General features: G+C 36.8%; 1 protein-coding gene and 2 long non-coding RNA genes across 5 annotated transcripts; all 3 read left to right on the forward strand.

The window, feature by feature from the left end:
- Positions 1-1,541: 1,541 nt before the first annotated feature.
- LOC101884206 (uncharacterized) lies at positions 1,542-5,423 on the forward strand. Its single transcript, XR_015493986.1, has 8 exons — positions 1,542-1,714; positions 3,947-4,024; positions 4,117-4,185; positions 4,264-4,331; positions 4,406-4,495; positions 5,015-5,101; positions 5,187-5,248; positions 5,316-5,423. It is a non-coding gene; the product is annotated as an uncharacterized LOC101884206 (long non-coding RNA).
- A 295-nt stretch (positions 5,424-5,718) lies between these two features.
- LOC147843597 (uncharacterized) lies at positions 5,719-8,619 on the forward strand. Its single transcript, XR_015493987.1, has 3 exons — positions 5,719-6,953; positions 7,047-7,184; positions 7,269-8,619. It is a non-coding gene; the product is annotated as an uncharacterized LOC147843597 (long non-coding RNA).
- Positions 8,620-11,298: 2,679 nt separating this feature from the next.
- ddi2 (DNA-damage inducible protein 2) lies at positions 11,299-20,509 on the forward strand. Of its 3 annotated transcripts, none has more exons than XM_087255193.1 (10): positions 11,299-11,643; positions 12,097-12,226; positions 12,312-12,578; positions 12,665-12,791; positions 14,589-14,716; positions 15,484-15,612; positions 15,719-15,822; positions 16,515-16,707; positions 17,323-17,374; positions 17,628-20,509. In XM_087255193.1, the coding sequence occupies exons 1-9, from the start codon at positions 11,506-11,508 to the stop codon at positions 17,331-17,333; spliced, it is 1,227 nt and encodes a 408-aa protein (XP_087111319.1). In that variant the 5' UTR covers positions 11,299-11,505; the 3' UTR covers positions 17,334-17,374; positions 17,628-20,509.
- The last annotated feature ends 36 nt before the right edge of the window (positions 20,510-20,545 follow it).

Here is a 20,545-nt window from a genome sequence, read left to right on the forward strand (position 1 = left end):
TGATGTTTAGTCATAGCAATATGTTATTAGTTGTTTTTAATAGTGATATTTAAGAAAAAGAAAATACATTTACGTGTATGTATGCTTGGTTGTTTAAAAAACAAAGCAAAAGATAAATAAAAAAATAGATAGACAATCAAACATGCAACCTACCACTTTTTTATCAAAAGTATCTTCACATATCTATTGTTTTGTATTTGACCTAATTTATTCACATTATTTCATTGAAATATTGTAATTAATTATCTGGTTCAATTAATCAATTAAATTATCCATGAGAATGTATCATATCAAAATGTGATGTTGCTCTGACCACAGTCACTTATAATGGATAGTTAATATATAATGATTTCGCCTAAACTTTGAGACACAAAGTTGTGGCTACATTGCCCTCTGATGGCTGAAACTGAATTATATTTTATTATTTAGAGATTACATACAGGTTTGAAACACAGACTCATTTACTATAATATTCCTAAAAAAATAAGACGTATATGCAGAATAGAATTTAAACATACAAACTTAGTCAAAGTGAGAATCAAAGTTGCTATTTTTATATATATTTAAAAGAAAGCAATACAGGGACCATCATCCTTTACATAATAATAATAATTATTATTATTATTATCATTATTATTATTTTCTACTCTACAATGCTTCATGGAAATCGCGTTGCTATGGTTACCAAAGTTATTGGCGTTGTAAAAAAGAATGCGTTCGAAAAGCGGCCGATGACGTTGAGCAGCAGTCAGTGTGAGCTGCAGTGAGTGTCTGACCATCGCGGACATCAGCGGTATGTGAAGATCTTTCTAAAAGTCTCATTTTAGCTTATTATATTTGGTTGTTTCGACGTGATTTGGCTAAAGGACACAAAAAAATTAGTATTTCTCTTTGTTTTATCGTTTCAGATCATTATGCTTGTTTTTCCACATCTTTTTTCGGTTAGACTGTTGTACTGAATGTTGTTTAGAATTGTAGATGGCTACAGTATATTGTCAACTTGACAATTTTAGGATTTTGAATATATTTATATATTTTCTACTTTATTTATTGTTATCTTCAATATCTTATTTATAATCGTAGAATGCCATTTGTTATGTTCTCAGGTTGGTAGACTGAGAGATACAATATTTGTTGTTTGTTTGTGTGCTTCATCTATATTGCTATCTTATTTAATATTTGCAGATTGTTTGTTATATTATCAGATAAATTAATTGATCTGTTATAATGTAATTGTATGCTGTCAGCTTTACCACATATTCCATATTACTGTTGTATTATTTATATGTAGTTTATGTTGTTGGCCTGTTCAACATTTGTAGATTTTAATTGTTTTATTGACAGTTTTACTAATTATTGTAACACATTTAACTATTAACTAAGTTTATAGATTGTCATCTTGTAGAGTATTTACTTATAGCTGCAAAATATTACTTATTAGTGTAAGAACAGAACCAGAAAGGAGACAATGGTAGATGAAACATACAGAGAATGGTATTAAGATAAATGAAAGACTTGACATCTTTCTATTGTATTTTGCAGATTTTAATGGACCACATGGAGAAAAAGGGGATCGCATATCTCAGCAACGACTGGAAATTGATGGTCAGGAATTTCTGGGGGGAAAAAACAGATGGTGCATCGATGGACGGCCTTCCAAGATGAAGGGGTGGTGTTTGCTATAGATCAGTGGTTCTCAAACCTTTTTGCCTGAGTAAGAATTTGTCTCTCCAGGTATCACCTAATGACTAGCATTGAAATATAGTAGCGTAGTAGGCCTAATTAATCAGCTACAGCTCTGCACAGATCAAAACAAGGCACATTTATTCCTAAAATAATGCCAGCTACTTAAAACATTATAAATAGTTTAAATATTAAAACTGTACTGTGCTTACATTTATATAAAAATGTCTTTAAGTTCATTCAAATCTGTACTGTTCGTAAAAAGTAAATAATAAATAAATAAAATGCTAAAGGTTAAGTATTAGCAAATAGTAGCCCATATTCATCGAAACCTGGAAATGTAGATCAGACCTCATAAATTAATTCTTCCTCATATTCATATCATATAGAAACCATATGGGGGAGACCGGGGATAGTTGTACTTCTATTTCTCTATATATCTTTGAGATCTTGACTGTCTGCTATTAAATGGAAAATAATTTATTTTTGTGACACAAACAGAAAATGTGAACACTTCTTAGTTTTAAACAGGAGTGAAATGTCACCATTCAGCGCACAGTCTGGGTTAGTTGTAACACACCCCATGGTGAGATGTAAATGATGATTTCCACTAGGGTGAGATGAAACATTATAAAATAAGAATTATGACCAAAAATGATTTGAAGCTTTTAATTCAACATTGAGCTTTCAGTATCATTTGTGTGTGTGTCTGTGGTACAAAGCTGAATAAAATATGCAAATGTGCATCAGCTTCAACTGTTGAACACTATTTGTGTGTGCAGGCTTAATGAGCCCACAGAGGTCAAACACTGAACTCAAACTACTTTGACTTCTTTCTCTTTTCAAGAGCAAGAGGGGTACTGAAATTACATCAGATAAATACAGTTTAAATCTGCTTGGGGTTGGTGGAGACATTTCACTGATGTTACTATCAAGAGTTTTATTTTTACAGCTGACCCAGCGTCTTATACTCATGAATCAATGAAGTATCATGAAACAATGTGGATTAAATATATCCACACACAGACACACACATTACATGAGTTTAACTACAAATCGGGCTATCTCAAAAATAATTAACGTAAGAAATATTAATTTCTTAGCTCAAATGTTGTCTCTGTGTCTGTCCCGGGACGCTACATTTTCATGTGCTATGAAGGCTAAAAAGAGTCTGCGCAATGTGAATCAACCGATTTGTAACTAGTTCATGGTTGTAGAGATTGGAAGTGTTACAACTATCCCCGCTCTCCCCTTGAAATCTAAACATGTACTTGTGTTTTAAATATATGATTCACAATTACAAATTTAAATGAGAGATTAGGTCTGCTTACATCTCGTCATTTACAGTATGTGTGTCAGAAAGTCAGTGAGTGATAATAAATGCACTGTTTGACCAGTTCATTTGCAATTTATCAATTCAATTTGTGCAGCATTTACCTGATTTGGTGGAAGTGAGATCATATCTTCAGTAAACCGTGGAGTTTGCTTAAATCAGACCACTGTTTTCAGGCCGACTCATGTAAGGTTCGCGGGTGCTCTGTCTGTGCACACAGAGACTAACTTTAATTTTTGTGTTTCTCCAAGCTTCAAACATGGCAAATTTGTCTATGTTCTACGGTTCGCACCGTTTTTATTACATCCAGATTCATTTAAATCTGAGATACAAACTAAATCGAAGGCTACACTGTTTGGTTATTTACAAAACAAATGACTTTAGGTTACTGTGTATATTGAGATCACATTATTTTACACTACTACGAACACACGTCAACATGCTAACAATGCAGAGTTTGCAGTAACTGAAATGCCAGCAGGACTGGTCTGCAAAAGCACTTCTCTGTTGCGCGTTTCTGCTAGAGAGCTTCACAGTCTTTTAGATTATTAGCATCTGATGATGTGATGCACTAAACGTACTAATCACAACGGTGTGATCATACAGTACAACGGAGTGATCAAACAATGCTGATCACATCAGTGTTATTGTGCACATCAAAGGGTAACAGAGTGTTTATAAATTTTTAAATATTAATTAGTGATTTCTCCCCTTACCACTAAAAGGAAAGCCCACGTACCACACTTTGAGAACCACTGGTATAGATAGTTAGATAGGTCTAGTCTGTGTCATATTAGAGGTCAGCTTATGGAGAGGCAGTCAGAAGAGGGAGACACACAAGAGCATAGGTGGACATTTATCTAGGAAATGCTGGAGAACAGCAGGTGGGGTTTTGTTGTGGCCGTTTCTGGTTTTTTTTTTTTTTTGCAGACTGAAGTGGAGCAGAAAAAAGAGACTCACAAGGGGAGCAGTGGAGATATACTTGAAGACCTGGAGCTCAGCTAACAGGTAGAACTGATTGAACAGACTGAACAATGGAGTTAATTTCCAAAGAAGTGTATTTAGAATAATTAAAGACTTGACATGTTTCTCTTTGGCAGACTGGCATGGAGCATGTGGAGGAACAGGGAAACAGACCTCAGTAATGATAAATACATGTAATAAATGAGGTACAGACGTATATTTTTTAAGTTGTATCAAGTCAGCTTTATCAAACATTTTATAACTATTCTGGTTAATTTTTACAGAGTGAGTGTCACAGAAGGGACGGAATTCAGGGGAGTAATATACACGATGTTTATTTACAGGATGGCAGGTGAGTATAAGCAGGTGAGTATATTGATGCAGATGAGAAGTTCATGAACATAAACATGATATTTGACTCTGCAGGCTTGGAGACTGGAGACGGATACCACAGATGACAAAAAGGATGAAGACCAGATGAAGAACTAAGAGACATCACACTAGGAAAGACATGAGGTGCGTCCCAAATCGCATACTTCTACACTATTCTTTGCCATTTTGTAGTGAAAATAGTGTAAGTATTGCTTTCACACTGACAACTCTACAAGATTGAGTGCACTTTAAATTCCCGGATGATGCACTTATTTAAGTGTGGACTGTTGGACACTTCACACACACAACAGCCACAGTTTTGATCATGTAGCGGAAGGTGTGGAGATATCAGGCGCTTCAGTTTGATTACTTTATTTTGGATTAGGAAAGCAAAAATCTCCTACGACAGTGATTATGCTGCTTTCTGATGGTGAATGCGGTTATACTCATAACAGATATTATTTGATAGTTTAGTCAATTTTTTTACTAATTTAACAACCGTCAAACATTATCTGGGAAACGGTTTGAATTTGCGGTTAGTAAATAACTGTCAGTGTTCAATTGTGGACGATTCTACATTCATACATTATGCTGTTGAGTGTGTAAGTGCATAAGTACATAGTGTATAAGTTCATAGTGTATAATGTGCCATTTGGGATGCAGCTTTTGTAGGTTATAGTGAAGCAGAAGAAGGAGACTCACAAGGGGAACGGCAGAGATATACTGGAAGACCTGGAGCTCAGGAAGCAGGTAGAACTGCTTGAACAGACTGAACAATGGAGTTAATTTCCAAAGATTAATTAAAGACTTGACATCTTTATGTTGTATTTTTCAGATTTTAATGGACCACATGGAGAAAAGGGAATCACACTCCTCAGCAATGACTGGAAACTGATGGTAAGAAATTTATTTTTTAAAAATGTATTAAGATTAATTAATGACTTCACCTCTTTCTCTTTGGCAGATTGTCATGGAGCATAAGGAGGAACAGGGAAACACATGGATCTGTGCATGAATGGATGTCCTTTCAAGAGAAGGGGGTGGTGGTGGGCAAAGATTGTTAGATAGATGTCTTGTCTGTGGCAGTTATTTACATTGTAGGTAATGAAACCACAACAGACAGAAGCGCAATGGTGAATATTTCTCTGAAGAACACTGGAGAACACTTTGTTTATTGCTGGAGATCAGCCAGTAGAGCTCTGTTAGTCTTGTTTTTGTCTTTTGCAGATTAGACTGGGGCATGTGGAGAAACGAGAATCCCACCTCAGCGATGACTGCAAACTGATGGTCTGGTTAGGTCTTTTTGGATTGATGCATGGATAGAGTATAGATTGGCTGGTCGGATGGTAAATAGATGTCCTTCCAAGAGGAAGGGGGTGGAGGTGGGCATAGATTGTTAGATAGATGTCTTCTTTGTGGTTGTTATTTAAATTGTAGTCAATGAACACACAACAGGTGGAAACTCACAAGAGCCTCAGGAGCAGGAGACTCACCAGGGGTGTCGCTACACCCTATTTACGGGCGCACGTGCCCCAGCAAATGGGGCAATGTAGCAAATAAAGCAATGTAGTTTAATTGAAAACAAACTTGGGCATCTGTGCAGAAAACTATTCCGGTTGTTTAACACGTACGCGGAAAATAATATGCGCCACTCATACATTGTGAAACCGGCGTAACGGCCTTTAATGCAGTGATGTCGGCACTCAGTAAGTTTTGCAAGTCGGCAGAACGAATGTTTAAGTAAAATGATGATCATGTTTTGACTAAACATGGCTCCTGTAAGATGATTTTCTATATGAAGCATAAAGGAGAGACGATGAGTCAGGAAGGTTTTGCTTAATAACATTATTTCTCAGCCATCAGAGTCAGGTCTCAGACAAAAGATAATTCTATACATGTTTGATTTGTGTTATCTAGAATTCTCATATGTTATTAAAATTCACGCAAAAGTTTTTTAGAAGATCTTATATCACTCCAGTTATGGCTCTGCATTGGATTAATTTCTGGTATTTATTTAGAATAATATTTGTATAATCATAATACTTTTATCTATTTGTAAAATAATTAGAATTTTAATTTATAATATTCAGTGTACATATTTATATATGGGTAAAAAAAATTGGGGGGGGGGGGGGGGGGGGGTGGGGGTTGGGGGGTGGTGTGCAGTTGAGAGGGGGCCCGTGCCCCAGTAGAGCTTTATGTCTAGCAACATGACATCTTTCTATTGTTTTTTGCAGATTTTAATGGACCACATGGAGAAAAGCGAGTCACACTCCTCATCAACGTCTGGAAATTGATGGTCAGGAATTATTATTTTTTTTAAAAATCTGATTGACGAGTGCATGGATGGACGTCCTTCTAAGATACAGGAGTGGTGGTTGGTATAGGTAGTAATTCGGCCTTGTCTGTGTCGGGTTTTTCTTTTTCATGTCATGGAGAGAGAGAGCAGGCAGCAGAGGGAGACTCACAAGAGCATCAGTGGAGAACAGCACATAGGGTTTAGTTGAGTCTTTGTCTATTGCAGGTTGGAGTGGAGCAGCAGAAGGAGACTCACAAGGAGAACGGTGGAGATATATTTGGAGACCTGAAGCTCAGGAAGCAGGTAGAACTGCTTGAACAGACTGAACAAAGGAGTTAGTTTCCAAAGAAATGTATTAAGAATAACTAAAGACTTCACATCTTTCTCTTTTGACAGATTGGCATGGAGCATGTGGAGGAACAGGGAAACACAAGATTATGTGCATGAATGGATGTCCTTCCTAGAGGAAGGGGGTGGTGGTGGGCAAAGATTGTTAGATAGATGTCTTATCTGTGGCAGTTATTTACATTCTAGGTAATGGAACCACAACAGACAGAAGTGCAATGGTGAATATTTCTCTTTTAGAGCTCTTTTAGTCTTGTTTTCTTTCTTTTGCAGATTAGACTGGGGCATGTGGAGAAATTACAATCCCACCTCAGCGATGACTGCAAACTGATGGTCTGGTTAGATGTTTCCTAAATAGATGGATGAATGAAATATAGATGTCCTTCCAAGAGGAAGGGGGTGGTGGTGGGCTTAGATAGTTAGCTAGATGTCTTGTCTGTGGCAGGTGTTTCTTTTTCAAGTAATGAACACACAACAGGCAGAAGAAGGAAACTCACACGAGCACCAGTGAAGATTTATCTGAAGGACACTGGAGAACATCGTGTGCATTGCTGCAGCATGTGGAGCTCTGTTAGTGGTGTCTTTGTCTTTTACAGACTGGAGTGTAGGAATAACACACCTCAGCAATGACCGGACACTGATGGTTAGAGGTCAGGTATTTCCTGAAATCCTGAAATATAGATGCCCTTCCAAGAGGAAGGGGGTGGAGGTGGGCATAGATTGTTAGATGTCTTCTCTGTGGCAGTTATTTAGATTGTACACTGTTAACCCTTGCTGTAGATTATGCAGTAAATAACCCTAAAATAGCCAGTGTTTTCCTTTAATAAATAAAAACAGTGTTTACTGTAAAACGAGTAGGATTTGTATGAAATTGTGTTGTGCAAAGAATAAATGATTAATGGTGAATTACTGTTCAACAATTACTGTCCCGTCTACTCTGATGTTTTATGTGGTTATTTGTAGAGAAGTGCGTTATCTTACGACAGAAAACAATGGTTTAGGCACATACACGGGCTGTGTTGCCCCTTTAAGGGAGCCAGGGGTTTGATGTGTTTACTTCTGAGTGTGCTCCATTCTCTGTCTAGTTTAGATGCAGAGTCTGATATTTTTTTAAGCCTTAGTAAGAATCTAAAATAAGTGTGTAAATGTGTTCAAATATGTTTGGGGTTTGTAAAATATTATCTGTGTATTAAATCAAACTGTTGTTATCTTGAACTGTGTACTTGAAAGCTACAGTGTTAGCTAGTTAGCATTTCATCACAACTTCTTACATAACTTTTATTTAAGTACAGTATATTGGACAACTTTTCTTAATTTTGCTATAATGTACAGATGCAAACAATGTAGTGTGCCTTTCTGCCAACTAAGCAGTTTTTATACACAGTAAACATTCGGTTTCAATCTCCTCAGTGTAACTGCACAGAAATCCTCACAGGGAATCACAAAAGATGATGCATACTGTAGACATACTCGCAAACCTTCACTGTCAGGTCTGAAGTTGTGAATTACTTGTTTTTCAGAGCTGTTTCCACATGTGAATTTATATTAGGAACAATAGAAAAGTTTGTTTCCTTGAGCTTTTTAATAGCCTAAATAAAAAAAATGAATTCTTGGTGTTGCTGAATTTATTTTTGTTTTTAAAATTAAACACACACACACACACACACACACACACACACACACACACACACACACACACACACACACACACACACACACACACACACACACACACACACGGTTGAAGTCAGAACTATTAGCCTGCCTGTTTATTTTTTTTCCCATATCTGTTGAAACAGAGAGCAGATTTTTTTTCAACAAATTTCTAAACATAATAGTTTTAATAACTTATTTCTAGTCACTGATTTATTTTATCTTTGCCATGATGACAGTAAATAATATTTGACTAGCTATTTTTCAAGACACTTCTATACAGCTTAAAGTGACATTTTAAGGATTAACTAGGTTAATTAGGTTAACTAGGCAGGTTGGGTTAATTAGGCAAGTTATGGTATAATTATGGTTTGTTCTGAAGACAATCAGAAAAAAATAGCTTAAAAGGGCTAATAATTTTGACCTTAAAATGGTGTTTAAAAATTTAAAAGTGCCTCAAAAAGAATCAAAGGGGGCTAATAAGTCTGACTTCAACTGTACATACATGCATACATACATACATACATATATGCACCTCCGCTGAGATGCCCAACCAAGACAAACCACCTGATTCTGGACAGCAGAAGATTGGCCTGACGCCCAGACTGAAGACATCACCTGAATGACCAGAAGACTCTTCAAATTACTGCCTATGTGGTTACAGATGGACCAATTCAAACTACTGTTCTGTACTCTTTTCTAGCTGAAATAAATATCACACACACACAACAGAATAAATCTTTAAATGACCTTAATTTATTGAATATTTTTAATTTAAAAAAATGTTTTCAGTGATTTGAAATGGTTGAGTGACTTTCACTAAAACACATAATTGAAAGTAATGGATCATTTCATCAAACGTAATACTTACAGCCCTGGGGAAAAATAAATTAAAAATAAATAAATATGCAACCCCTTAAAAGTTATTGGTTATTCAGAATTGAATTAATGTGTGTGATCTATACGTATATTTCAAAGAATAAAGTTTATTGTACTTTATTGCATTTTAATATGAAATTTGATTTTTAAAAATAAAAATAATCCTCAAAATAAGAATCTAAAACTTCCAGTAGGTGGTGGTAAAGTCGAATGAGTGAGACGATTCGTTCAAACAACTGAATCATTCAACAAAGTAAGCTGTCTGGACTGTTTGAAACGTGTGCTGCATCCCAATTCACAAACACGTACAAACTGTTGTAATTCCTACAGAGTTCACCTGATTTGGATGTAAATACCCTCAAATTAAAGCTGACAGTCTGCAGTTAAAGCACATCTTGTTTGTTTCATTTCAAATCCATTGTGTTGATGTAAAGAGCCAAAAATGTTAGACTGACCATTTATGCGTTCCTTTTAGCCAATGGTGTATGCAATGGTGTATTAGTATTCATGCTCGAATTATAGCTATGATTATACACGGTAACACGGCACACACAGTGGCGTAGTGCAACATGTGTGAGCCCACCCACAAGAATTAAGAAGGGGCTTATCTTGCGTGGCCCCCCATCATGCGGGGCATGCCCATCCCCTACGCCAATGAGCACACACTACTTTATATTCTATTTGCTAATATTATTTAATCTTTTCAGATATAGGGGAGAGCGGGGCACAAAGTAACACTTTTTGATTTTGGTCAAATGAACAAAGTAATGGAGTTAGACAAACCATGTTTTTTTTTTTTTTTTTACCAATAACACACAAGCCTCTCCAACAAATAAGCACAAGAATTATGATGCCAGGCCGATGGTTTCTGTGCAGTATTGCCAAAAGTGACAGCTGTATAAATGTTACTATTTACCCCACCTGCGGGGCAAGTTGGGTAAGTTAACACATGCATACAAGGCAGATTACACACCATTAATTTAAATTCAGTTTACTTTAAATATTAGCTATATTTCCTCAGTAATTGACTCATTTCTTTTTTATTCTACTTAACACAGCATGTTTATTTATTTGTTTATTGGATGAACACATTTGAATCTATTTGCATTATTATCCATTTTATACATAGATTTTACATTTATACTTTTACTGATTTTTTCAAATAAAAAACTAAAAAACTTGTGTTACATTTAACTCTGCGTTACTTTTTGCCCTCTGCTCCCCTAATGTATTATTTTAGTCTACGTTATTGTATAGAATTTGTACTATTAATTACTTTTTTTAACTATTTTGTTAACTTTTATAAAACTGTAATAAAAAAGATGACTCCAGCACTATTTTTGGTAAAGGAGATCCATTTATTGATAATACATTCCATAAAATATACATTACAAGTTTAAGCTTTCTTACTTCTAGGTAACTGGAGTTTTTTCACACAATGAACTTATACTCAGTTAATAAATATGAGCGTTATTGTATTGTATATATATATATATATATATATATATATATATATATATATATATATATATATATATATATATATATATATATATATATATATATATATATATATATATATATATATATATATATATATATATATATATATATATATATATATATATATATTAAAACAGGAGCCTCTCCGATCATGATAATATGAAAATGACCGGATTAAGATGGCAGCCACGTTGACGTATCAAAGCAACGGGTGGTTCTGACTTCCTGTTTCAGTAAATTACGACACACGTAATCTACGACAGTTTGCGGCAGTGGCTGGAGACCAGTGGAAAGGAAGTGAACGAATTATTTAGTGAATTGAGGTTGTTCGTTCAGTTGTTTCTCCATGCGCTTAACTTTTTTCAGTATCACATTTTACACTGAGTGTGAACAGGACAGCCTTGGATACATTTCCGACAGAAAACTCTAGAGCAGGGGCAGTTTCTGACAGCGAGAGAGAAGCAGTAACCGGGCAATGCTGCTCACCGTGTTTTGTGCACCGAGAGACCGCTCGGAAACCACTTTCGCCCTGGACGTGTCCCCGGAGCTTGAACTCAGGGATTTCTTGGCTCTTTGCGAACTAGAATCAGGAATACCAGCCGGGGAAATTCAGGTGAACGTCTTCAAAAAGTGTTGCAACAGTTAGCTACTATGCTAAGCGATCTGACTAAACAAATTAGTGTCGACACAGTCCACGCTATTAATAGCATACTGAGCCCATGTCAACACTTTAGGAAAACCCCAAATCTGAACAGATTATCAATCTGTAGCGCCCTTAACGACAAACATTTGACAATAATAGGTTATCCCAAGGAAACGTTGCTGTTTTTGTTAACTTGTCAGGAAACTATAATACGTTGAATTGTGTGTTGTTAAAACAAAACACAACTGAAGCTTCATTGATTGGGGTGTGTCGAGATAGCTGATAGTGTTGTTTGAAAATCGAAAGGGAAACTTGTATGCCTGCTAAATAGTGCATGAAGATATTTGTATGTTGGCTTTCAGAATTAAAAAGTGATTTTAGGTGCTTTGAAACAACAAATAAAATGCAACTTGTGCTATTCAGATCATATATGCAGAGCAGCCTTTACAAGACCCCACCCGGGCCCTGGGGAACTATGGCCTGAAAGATGGAGATGTGCTGGTGTTAAGACAAGCAGAGAGGTTACGAGCACCACCACAGCCCACAGTTCCAGGTGAACCCGCATAGCTTGATCTGTTGTACAACAGTTTAATACTATCTTATCACATCGATAATCAAAATGAACCTTAATGTCTTAGGCCTGCCTCGCATCGACTTCAGTTCCATTGCTGTTCCTGGGACGTCCTCAGGCCAAAACAGAAACAGACCGCAACAAGCCCAGCGTCCCAGTACAACCCAGCCACCACCACCCCAAGCCACCACTTCTCCAGGTTCAGGCATTTCTCCTCAGGGATTGGACAACCCTGCCTTGCTACGAGACATGTTACTGGCAAATCCACATGAGCTGTCGCTTCTGAAGGAGCGCAACCCTCCACTTGCTGAAGCTCTGCTGAGTGGAGATCTTGGTAAATGAAGATGAAGAGGATTAAATGCATCTGTATAGATTGACAATTTTCATGAATGATGATATTATTTTGATACCCTTTTTTAGAGCGCTTCACTAAGGTGCTAATGGAGCAGCAGCAGGACCGGGCACGGAGAGATCAGGAGAGAATCAAACTGCTGACTGCAGATCCTTTTGACTTGGACGCTCAGGCCAAGATTGAGGAGGAAATCAGGTAACAAATAGGGGTGAGATCGCATGCACAGAAAAACGTTGGCTGTTTCTCAATTCCATTAATGCAGAGAACAGACTTGAGTTCTTGTGGAGAGCAGTCTCGCCAAGTTACCTCGGAAGAATAAACTTTGGGAGACTACAGCCCCTTTCACATAGTGATACCGGTAAATATCCGGAAAATTTACGGAACGACTTTACCGGTATATTCAAAAAAGCGCTGTTCACATAGACGAGGACGTTACGGAATTTTTCCAGAAAAGACCGTTCACACATCCATTCCAAAATACCAGTAAATTCTGACACCATTCACCACAAATAAGCCTTAAATGGCTGCGCTTGTATTTGTAAACATTTGACTACATTACAAACTCTGTGGATGATCAGTATTGTGAACAACTTCGATGAAAACATATGGAGAATCACTTTTGCATGTCGAGATGTTCATAATATGTGCTTGTGCTGGCGCAAAGGCACACGCAAAAATTGAAGGTAAACAAACCGGTTTTATCATAAGCATCTTATCGATGATTATTTACACAGTTGGCATTAAAAAGAACATATAAACGTTATTTGACTAACTTCTAGCAGCTAAATGCGTCTGAGAAAATATTCAAAGGCTTTTATTCTCATAAACCGCACGGACGTAAGTGCGTCTGACTGTTATGATTGGCTAAAGCAGACGTCTTACGTCAGCACGTTCTAGATGTGCACACGGTCTTTCCGGCAATCTTCCTTCTGCGTTCACACAGCGCAGCATTCCGGCAAATTACCGGTAATGTTAAAACTTCTCTTTCCGGAAAATAGCCAGAACGAATTTACCGGTATTTTTAAAAAGGGCCTGTTCACACATACAACCTTTCCGGAAAATTGCCGGTAATTTTCCGGAAAGGTCTGCATGTGTGAAAGGGGCCTAGAGAACAGAGAACGCATCCTTTGAGGAATGAGATGCGTTTTTCCTGATGGTTACATAACCTTCAAGCATTTTGAACGGAACATAATTTTAACGTCACAGTGTTCATATACCTTTTTAATCATGATAATGTTTAATTTCACCATCTTATTTAAGAAAGCTCCTGAGATAAAGAGTTATATCTCTGAGCTTTAATAATAAACATGTATAAAATGCTGTGTTTTTCTGCATTTGCTTTATTGGTTGATGATGATGATGATGATGATGATGATGATTGATGTCATGATATCTATTTTTTGACGTATGATTTATTGCACCAAAATATATTGTGATAAACTATATCATTTTTATTTTAAGACTATTTTATGTTACCCAGTGTGAAAAAATAATATCATCATGATGCAAGTACACACTTCAAAAGAACACAATATTTTATTCTTATGAATATTTCATTTAATTTGTCATATTAACAATTTAAAAATAAAGCGTTGATATCAGAATGTGAAACCCATAGCCGAAATAAATAACAAATGTTATTGTTAAACTGCGATATCCATTTTCAGTTGTCAGACATCCACATAAAAAAACATACTATAGTGATTTATAGTAAATGCTATATTTTTTTAACCATACGGACACGTCCAATAGGGGTAGATATGTTGCACAATCAGCTAAATTGTTGCTAGAATTGGTTTTTATGTATGGGCGATACATATTTGCGTCACCAAAAATGGTTTAGGTCATGTGCACATGTAAGTCGATATATTGATTATTGTAACAGGGCTACACAAGCACGCATATTGAGAAACAGCCATAGTCTATGACATGTGGATTAAAACAAAACAAAAGAATGCATTGAAAGGTTAACATGTTTATTTTATTTTCCAGACAGCACAACATTGAGGAGAATATGACCATTGCTATGGAAGAAGCACCTGAAAGTTTTGGCCAGGTTGTGATGCTCTACATCAACTGCAAAGTCAATGGACATCCAGTAAAGGCCTTTGTTGACTCGGGTAAATCACATTTTTAAACTCTTTTCTCAGTAGTATATTGCTATTATATTATGTTAGTATAATGCTGAATGTATTGAGCACAAGTATAAAGCCATTTGAGAATTAAGTTTATAGGGGGTTTACAAAATAAATTATTATTGTAAAATATCAGCCCAGTTTGTACCTTGAAAACCGTGATGGCACTACACTGGGGCAAGGGGAGGCAATGGCCCGCAGGATTTTGAAAAACCTGCTTTACTTCTGGTCACTTGAATTAAGCTGGTCTGTTTTGTTGAATATACTTTTTTTGGGCCAAATAGACAGTAAAACTGCTTCTGTTTAGTGTAGCATGTACATTATCTTAGCTGCTTTTATTACAACATAAGGCAGTTTAATTTTAAATGAAGTAACTTTATGAATATCGGTTATTAGCACATGCACATATTGGTCTGGCTCCCCTTTGGCCACAGTAGAGAAATAAATCTGTATTTTTTTTATTTTTATTATTATAAATACTACGGGATACATGACAAATGCACTAAACAAGACTACTTTAAAACACTGATTGTGTCTTCATCTATCTGTTATTGGATTGTCCAAAACATTTTAATATCAGGTTTATAGAGGGTCATTTATCAAAGTTATGTAATAGTTAATGTCTTTGATTTGTGACACAAAATATTTCACTGAATTTGGTGGCCTATTTTCAGTAATAAACTTTATTTATATCCTTTAAATATTCCAGGGTTCTTCACTTTATATACTAATGTTTTATTATCTTTCTTTAGGTGCCCAGATGACAATAATGAGCCAAGCATGTGCAGAGCGATGTAATATCATGCGCCTAGTGGACAGACGCTGGGCAGGCATTGCCAAAGGTGTTGGCACCCAGAAAATCATTGGCCGAGTTCACTTGGGTGTGCACTTTATTTAAACCTACATTTGTAAATATTCTGTAAGCATGTACTTATTTTAATTATTAAAAGTCATTTAACAAAATGGAAATATATATTTAACATCCAGCCCAGGTGCAGATTGAAGGGGATTTTCTACCGTGCTCCTTCTCCATTTTGGAAGATCAGCCCATGGATATGCTGCTAGGCCTTGATATGCTGAAGAGACACCAGGTGTGGTTGAAAACTTTGGTTTATAGCCAATCAAATAATCTGTTTCCTGTAATGGAATCAGTTTAACTTGACATTAATGTTTTTTTTTAATGGAATGAAACTATCTTGAGGATGCAGACTTTCACTGTATTCCCTAGACACGTAGACTTTAGTAAATAATGTAACACTGACTTTATGCTGTTTGTGTGCTTGGTCCGAATAGCTTGTCTTTTTTCTATAGTACCATGTAAGTAAGAATATTAATAATATACGACAGGCGTTTTGAACATCCAGCTGGTTGTTCTTGCAGAATGTACATTATCCAGAAATGTACTTGCTACAAAGTTAAACAATTAGATCAAACTGTCAATCTGAGCTGAAATATTTACTAGCTCTTAAATGTAAAGCTTGCAGAAAGAAATATGGCTGAAAAGATGGCGTCAAACAGTCAAGAATTGCAAAGTGACAGATATGAATATGTACATTTGTAGTAGACAGATGAACTGATGTTATTGGGGAATAAATAACACACCTGGAATGTCATGATTGAGCAGTCAGAAGTCAAGTGTCTCTTCCAGAAAGTCCTGTAATGATTAACTTTATTAAACAAACAATCTTGGTCTTAGAGAAGAAAACCCCTTGAATGTTTCTTCTTTAAATCTGAGCTTAATTTCTGCTCTGCTCTATTTTCACCTTTATGTGATGTCTTTCAGTGTTCTATCGACCTAAAGAAAAATGTCCTCCTTATTGGGACAACGGGTACAGAGACACGCTTTCTACCTGAGGCAGAGCTGCCTGAATGTGCTCGGCTAGCTTACGGGCCAGAGGGACGAGAAGAGCCCCGGCCTGATGAGATTGCAGATCGAGAACTGGCTGAGGCGATACAAAGATCTGTACAGGACAGCGGTAAGATGCATGATATGTAGATTAAGAAATGGCATGACGTAAGGGTTGAAATTAAAGCTAGTTAGTGTTTAACACAAGGAATGAATACTCATCACAGATGTGTCGCATTGTGAGGGTTTCTTGATTAGAAGAATACAACGTTTTTAAAGTTGTAGAGTTTATTGATCCTTGTTGCAGTGAAGAAACACTCACTCAGTTCACAAGGTGGTGTACAATGTGTGTGTGAAATTCATCAAAGAATTCTAAAAAAAACCCAAAAGATTTCCAGAAACGCATTAAGCAGTAATATCTTTTACAGTGATCACACATTTTAGCATTTTCACACCAATACCCTTTTTACTGTATTTGTTTTAATTAAATAAAAAATAGAGACTATTTCCCAAAAAAGAAATAATATAGACTAGTCTTTTAAATGGTAGTGTGTGCTTGCAGCATGCCTGTGTTCAATTTTACCATGTCACTAAAGCAGAACACTTGTTGAACACCACCTTGTTTAACTTATGTGACTGATAAGTGCATGCCTTTGTTTCTCTTTTTCTCTGGGTGTGTTTTTGCTAATTTTATTCCTCTTATTGCATGAAATGTGTGGCCTTTGTGTGCTTTAACCGTAAGCAGGACAGAACTGATGTCATGTGGACAGACAGCTGGAGAGGGCTCTACCTACCAGGTACTTCAGTCATAAAGGGTACATTTCATTAGCCTAATGCATTATATGTTACTATATATATTGGACCTATGATATACATTGCTACACAATGGGGCAGCCTTCATTGTGTGGGTAATATCTTGCATATCATGAAGTAAGTTCTTCTTTGCCTATCTTAATGCTATTTTATCCTGCATGGTTTGCAGTGTTTGCTGCATTTGCATGGTTTCTTAAGAACTATTTTAGACTTTCAATGTTACTGTATCTCTCATAGATTTTGAAGATGGAAAAACTACCTCACCACAATCCCTGCCCTTTAAACCTCTCAACCAACCCACATCTTCAGCCTCGAGTCATCCCCACAATCTCACACTCCAGTCCAGGTCTGCCCCAGCCTCTATAAACCAAGGAGTGACCCCAATTGAAATTTCCACACCGATTGAATCTTCACCACTTCCACCATTGGCTGCGGGTAAACCCTCTCCAGAATCCCCTGATGACACCATCAGATCTCAGTCCCAAGGACTGGCAGATGCCACATCATCCAGCTTGCAGACAGATGCAGATGCTCCCATCCCAAGCACTCTTCCCTCTCAGGAACCATTCTCTAGTACTGTGCCCGAGGACAATGAAGTGACCGGCATCATAGCTACAGGAGATTACAGCAATCCAATGGACACCGTTTTGGGGAAGTCTATTACTTCCTCAGGGACTGTATCAACAGAAGCTCCTTTTATTGTCTTTAACCCAAGCTCACAGACTCAGACACTGGATCAGGAAATGGACATGGATGTTTCTTACAATGCAAAACCAGAAATTGGCCATGACTTGTCTGATCAGTTTCAGAGTACCCAAGGTGATGTAACTGAAGATGTTTCACAGGCTCAAGTTCCAGATTTGAACCTTGAACCCTGTTCTGTTGAGCCAGCCACTTCTTCTGTCTTTCCAGACCCTGAAAAGAGTGTAATACCCTATGAAAGAGACCAGTCAGAGGTGGATAATGTCCCTCCTCTGGCTCAAGCCCTTAAAGAACTCCATAAACTTCTTATGTCTAGTAGTTGGCCAACGGTTTCTGGAAGGATTCCTCTATCTCACCCTAATGGTACAGCACCAAGTCTAGATGTAGATGAGCTGAATCTGGATCCTGATGCAAGAAACCACACCACTCTGAACCCGACTGCTGACTCGTCTTCTAATACTGCCACAACAGATGACAAAGAGGAGGAAAGTGTTGCCAAAGCTGACTTGACTTCACGATCAGTGAGGGATTCTCCAGATTTACACTCAAGCAATTCATGGCACACAGAGAACCAACTTTCTAGACAGGCGGATCCCATAGTGGAACAAACCATTCAGCACCCTCTTCCTGGTGGAAGTCAGGACCTTAATTTTGAAGAAGGTTCAGTATCGGTGACTTCTTCCCAAGGAGATTGTGAACTCCCTGAGGATCAGCAAGGGAATGACATTATGGGTGAAAAAACCTCAGGCATTGACATCTCAGCTGACCCGTCTCAGCAGCACCCGCTTTCTGTAGCAGCTGGCCCATCAACCAATCTCAGCCTAGGGCCTGTTGCATCTCCTCAAAGTCAAGCCCCTGAGATGGATCCTGTTTTTCTTGGAGACACCATCCAGTCTGCTCCACAGCCCTCGATGGGACAGTTTCCACTAGAGCACATTCATAGGATCCAGGCATCCGGGTTTTCAGCCCATGAGGCTGCTGAGGCACTAGAACAGGCTCAAGGAAGCGTGGAGCTTGCCTTATTGGTGCTGCTTGCACGAAACATCACTGTGCCCACTTAGAAATAACTCCTATGGGTGGCATCGGTTAACACATTAGCCTTTTTTCCATCAGTGGGTTTTCTTTTAGGAGTCCAGGTGTTTTTTTTTTTTTTACTTAATGGTCTTTTTTGGCCAAAATACAAAATGTTTAACAAACAGATTTGTGAGAAGCTGGCTGTATTTCACGTTCAACAGAATGATAATATCTGTGCATTTTTTATTAAGGTTTTGCATGTTGCCTCAATAGTTCGTAATGGATTGTTGATTTTATTGGTTTGGTTTGAATAAATTTGATAAACATTTTACAGGAATGTGAATAGTTTACTTGAGGTGGTGGGGCTCGGTAATACAATTCTTCAAAACTAGACCGGTTTCCTATTATCCAACAACTGCATGGATTTAGATTGCAAAGATTTGTGCCTGATGTTGACTGACCTTAAACAGAAATGATGAAGCATCTTACTAAATACATTTTGTGTAAAAGTAATAGCAGCGGATAGTAAACTGGTAAACCACCCATTTCAGAATCCCTTTCCAAATTTGAGTTGGCAATAATGTTTAAGCTGAGGTAATTTTCTCTTAATTTTGTTTTGATAGTTGCCAATCCTGTATGACTTGACATGTTTTTAATAGGTTGCCTTTGGAAATTATTAGCAGTAGACTTAAATACCATAACCTTTGTGTTCATAGTCCATCTTTGAGCAAGTATGTTCTGTATTATATAAAACAGTTCTGAAGGGGAAGGTATAACATACTTTTATTATCAGTAGTATGTCTTTTACCAGATGTTGTGGTAGTGTTTTATAATGTTTTCATTTAAATTAAATTGACAGGAAAAAGGTGGTGCTAATAAAGTAGTCTACATGAGTTTTTTTTCCCCATCCACCACTACACTTTGTTGGGATGTCTGTTCTGTTTATCTTATTTGTTGTCTCTTGTCTAAACACTCAATTTGGGTGTAAAGTCCTAATGTACCCTTTTCAGCTGTCTGTGCAGTTTTGTCATGTCTACCCTCTTGTTTAGTAATCTCTGGGTCATATATCAGTTGTTCAATCAATTCGAGAAACTGTTTCATCTTGTATACAGTTTAAAAACCAAATAAAATGAAAAAAATGATTCTTATATTTCAAATGTGCCACTGTGTGCTTTATAACGTTAATGATCATTGGATGAATCTCAGACTTAAGTATTAACCAAGGTTCATTTTAGTTTTTAAATGCTAAATATGAATTAGAATGTAATACTATTAATGGTTCATTAAGAAAAGGAAGTTTTAAAAATTATTTTTGTATTTATTGCTTATTATATGTAACCTATGTCTAAAACTTTGTTTTTTATAAGTAAATTGTGTTATAAAACGAGCATTTTTCATAAAAATTGATATGGCGCCGACAATGTTATTTCTTTGTTTCA

This window comes from Danio rerio, chromosome 6 (genome assembly GCF_052040795.2).
Source record: "Danio rerio strain M-AB ecotype USA chromosome 6, GRCz13ab, whole genome shotgun sequence".
NCBI classification, from domain to species: domain Eukaryota; kingdom Metazoa; phylum Chordata; class Actinopteri; order Cypriniformes; family Danionidae; genus Danio; species Danio rerio.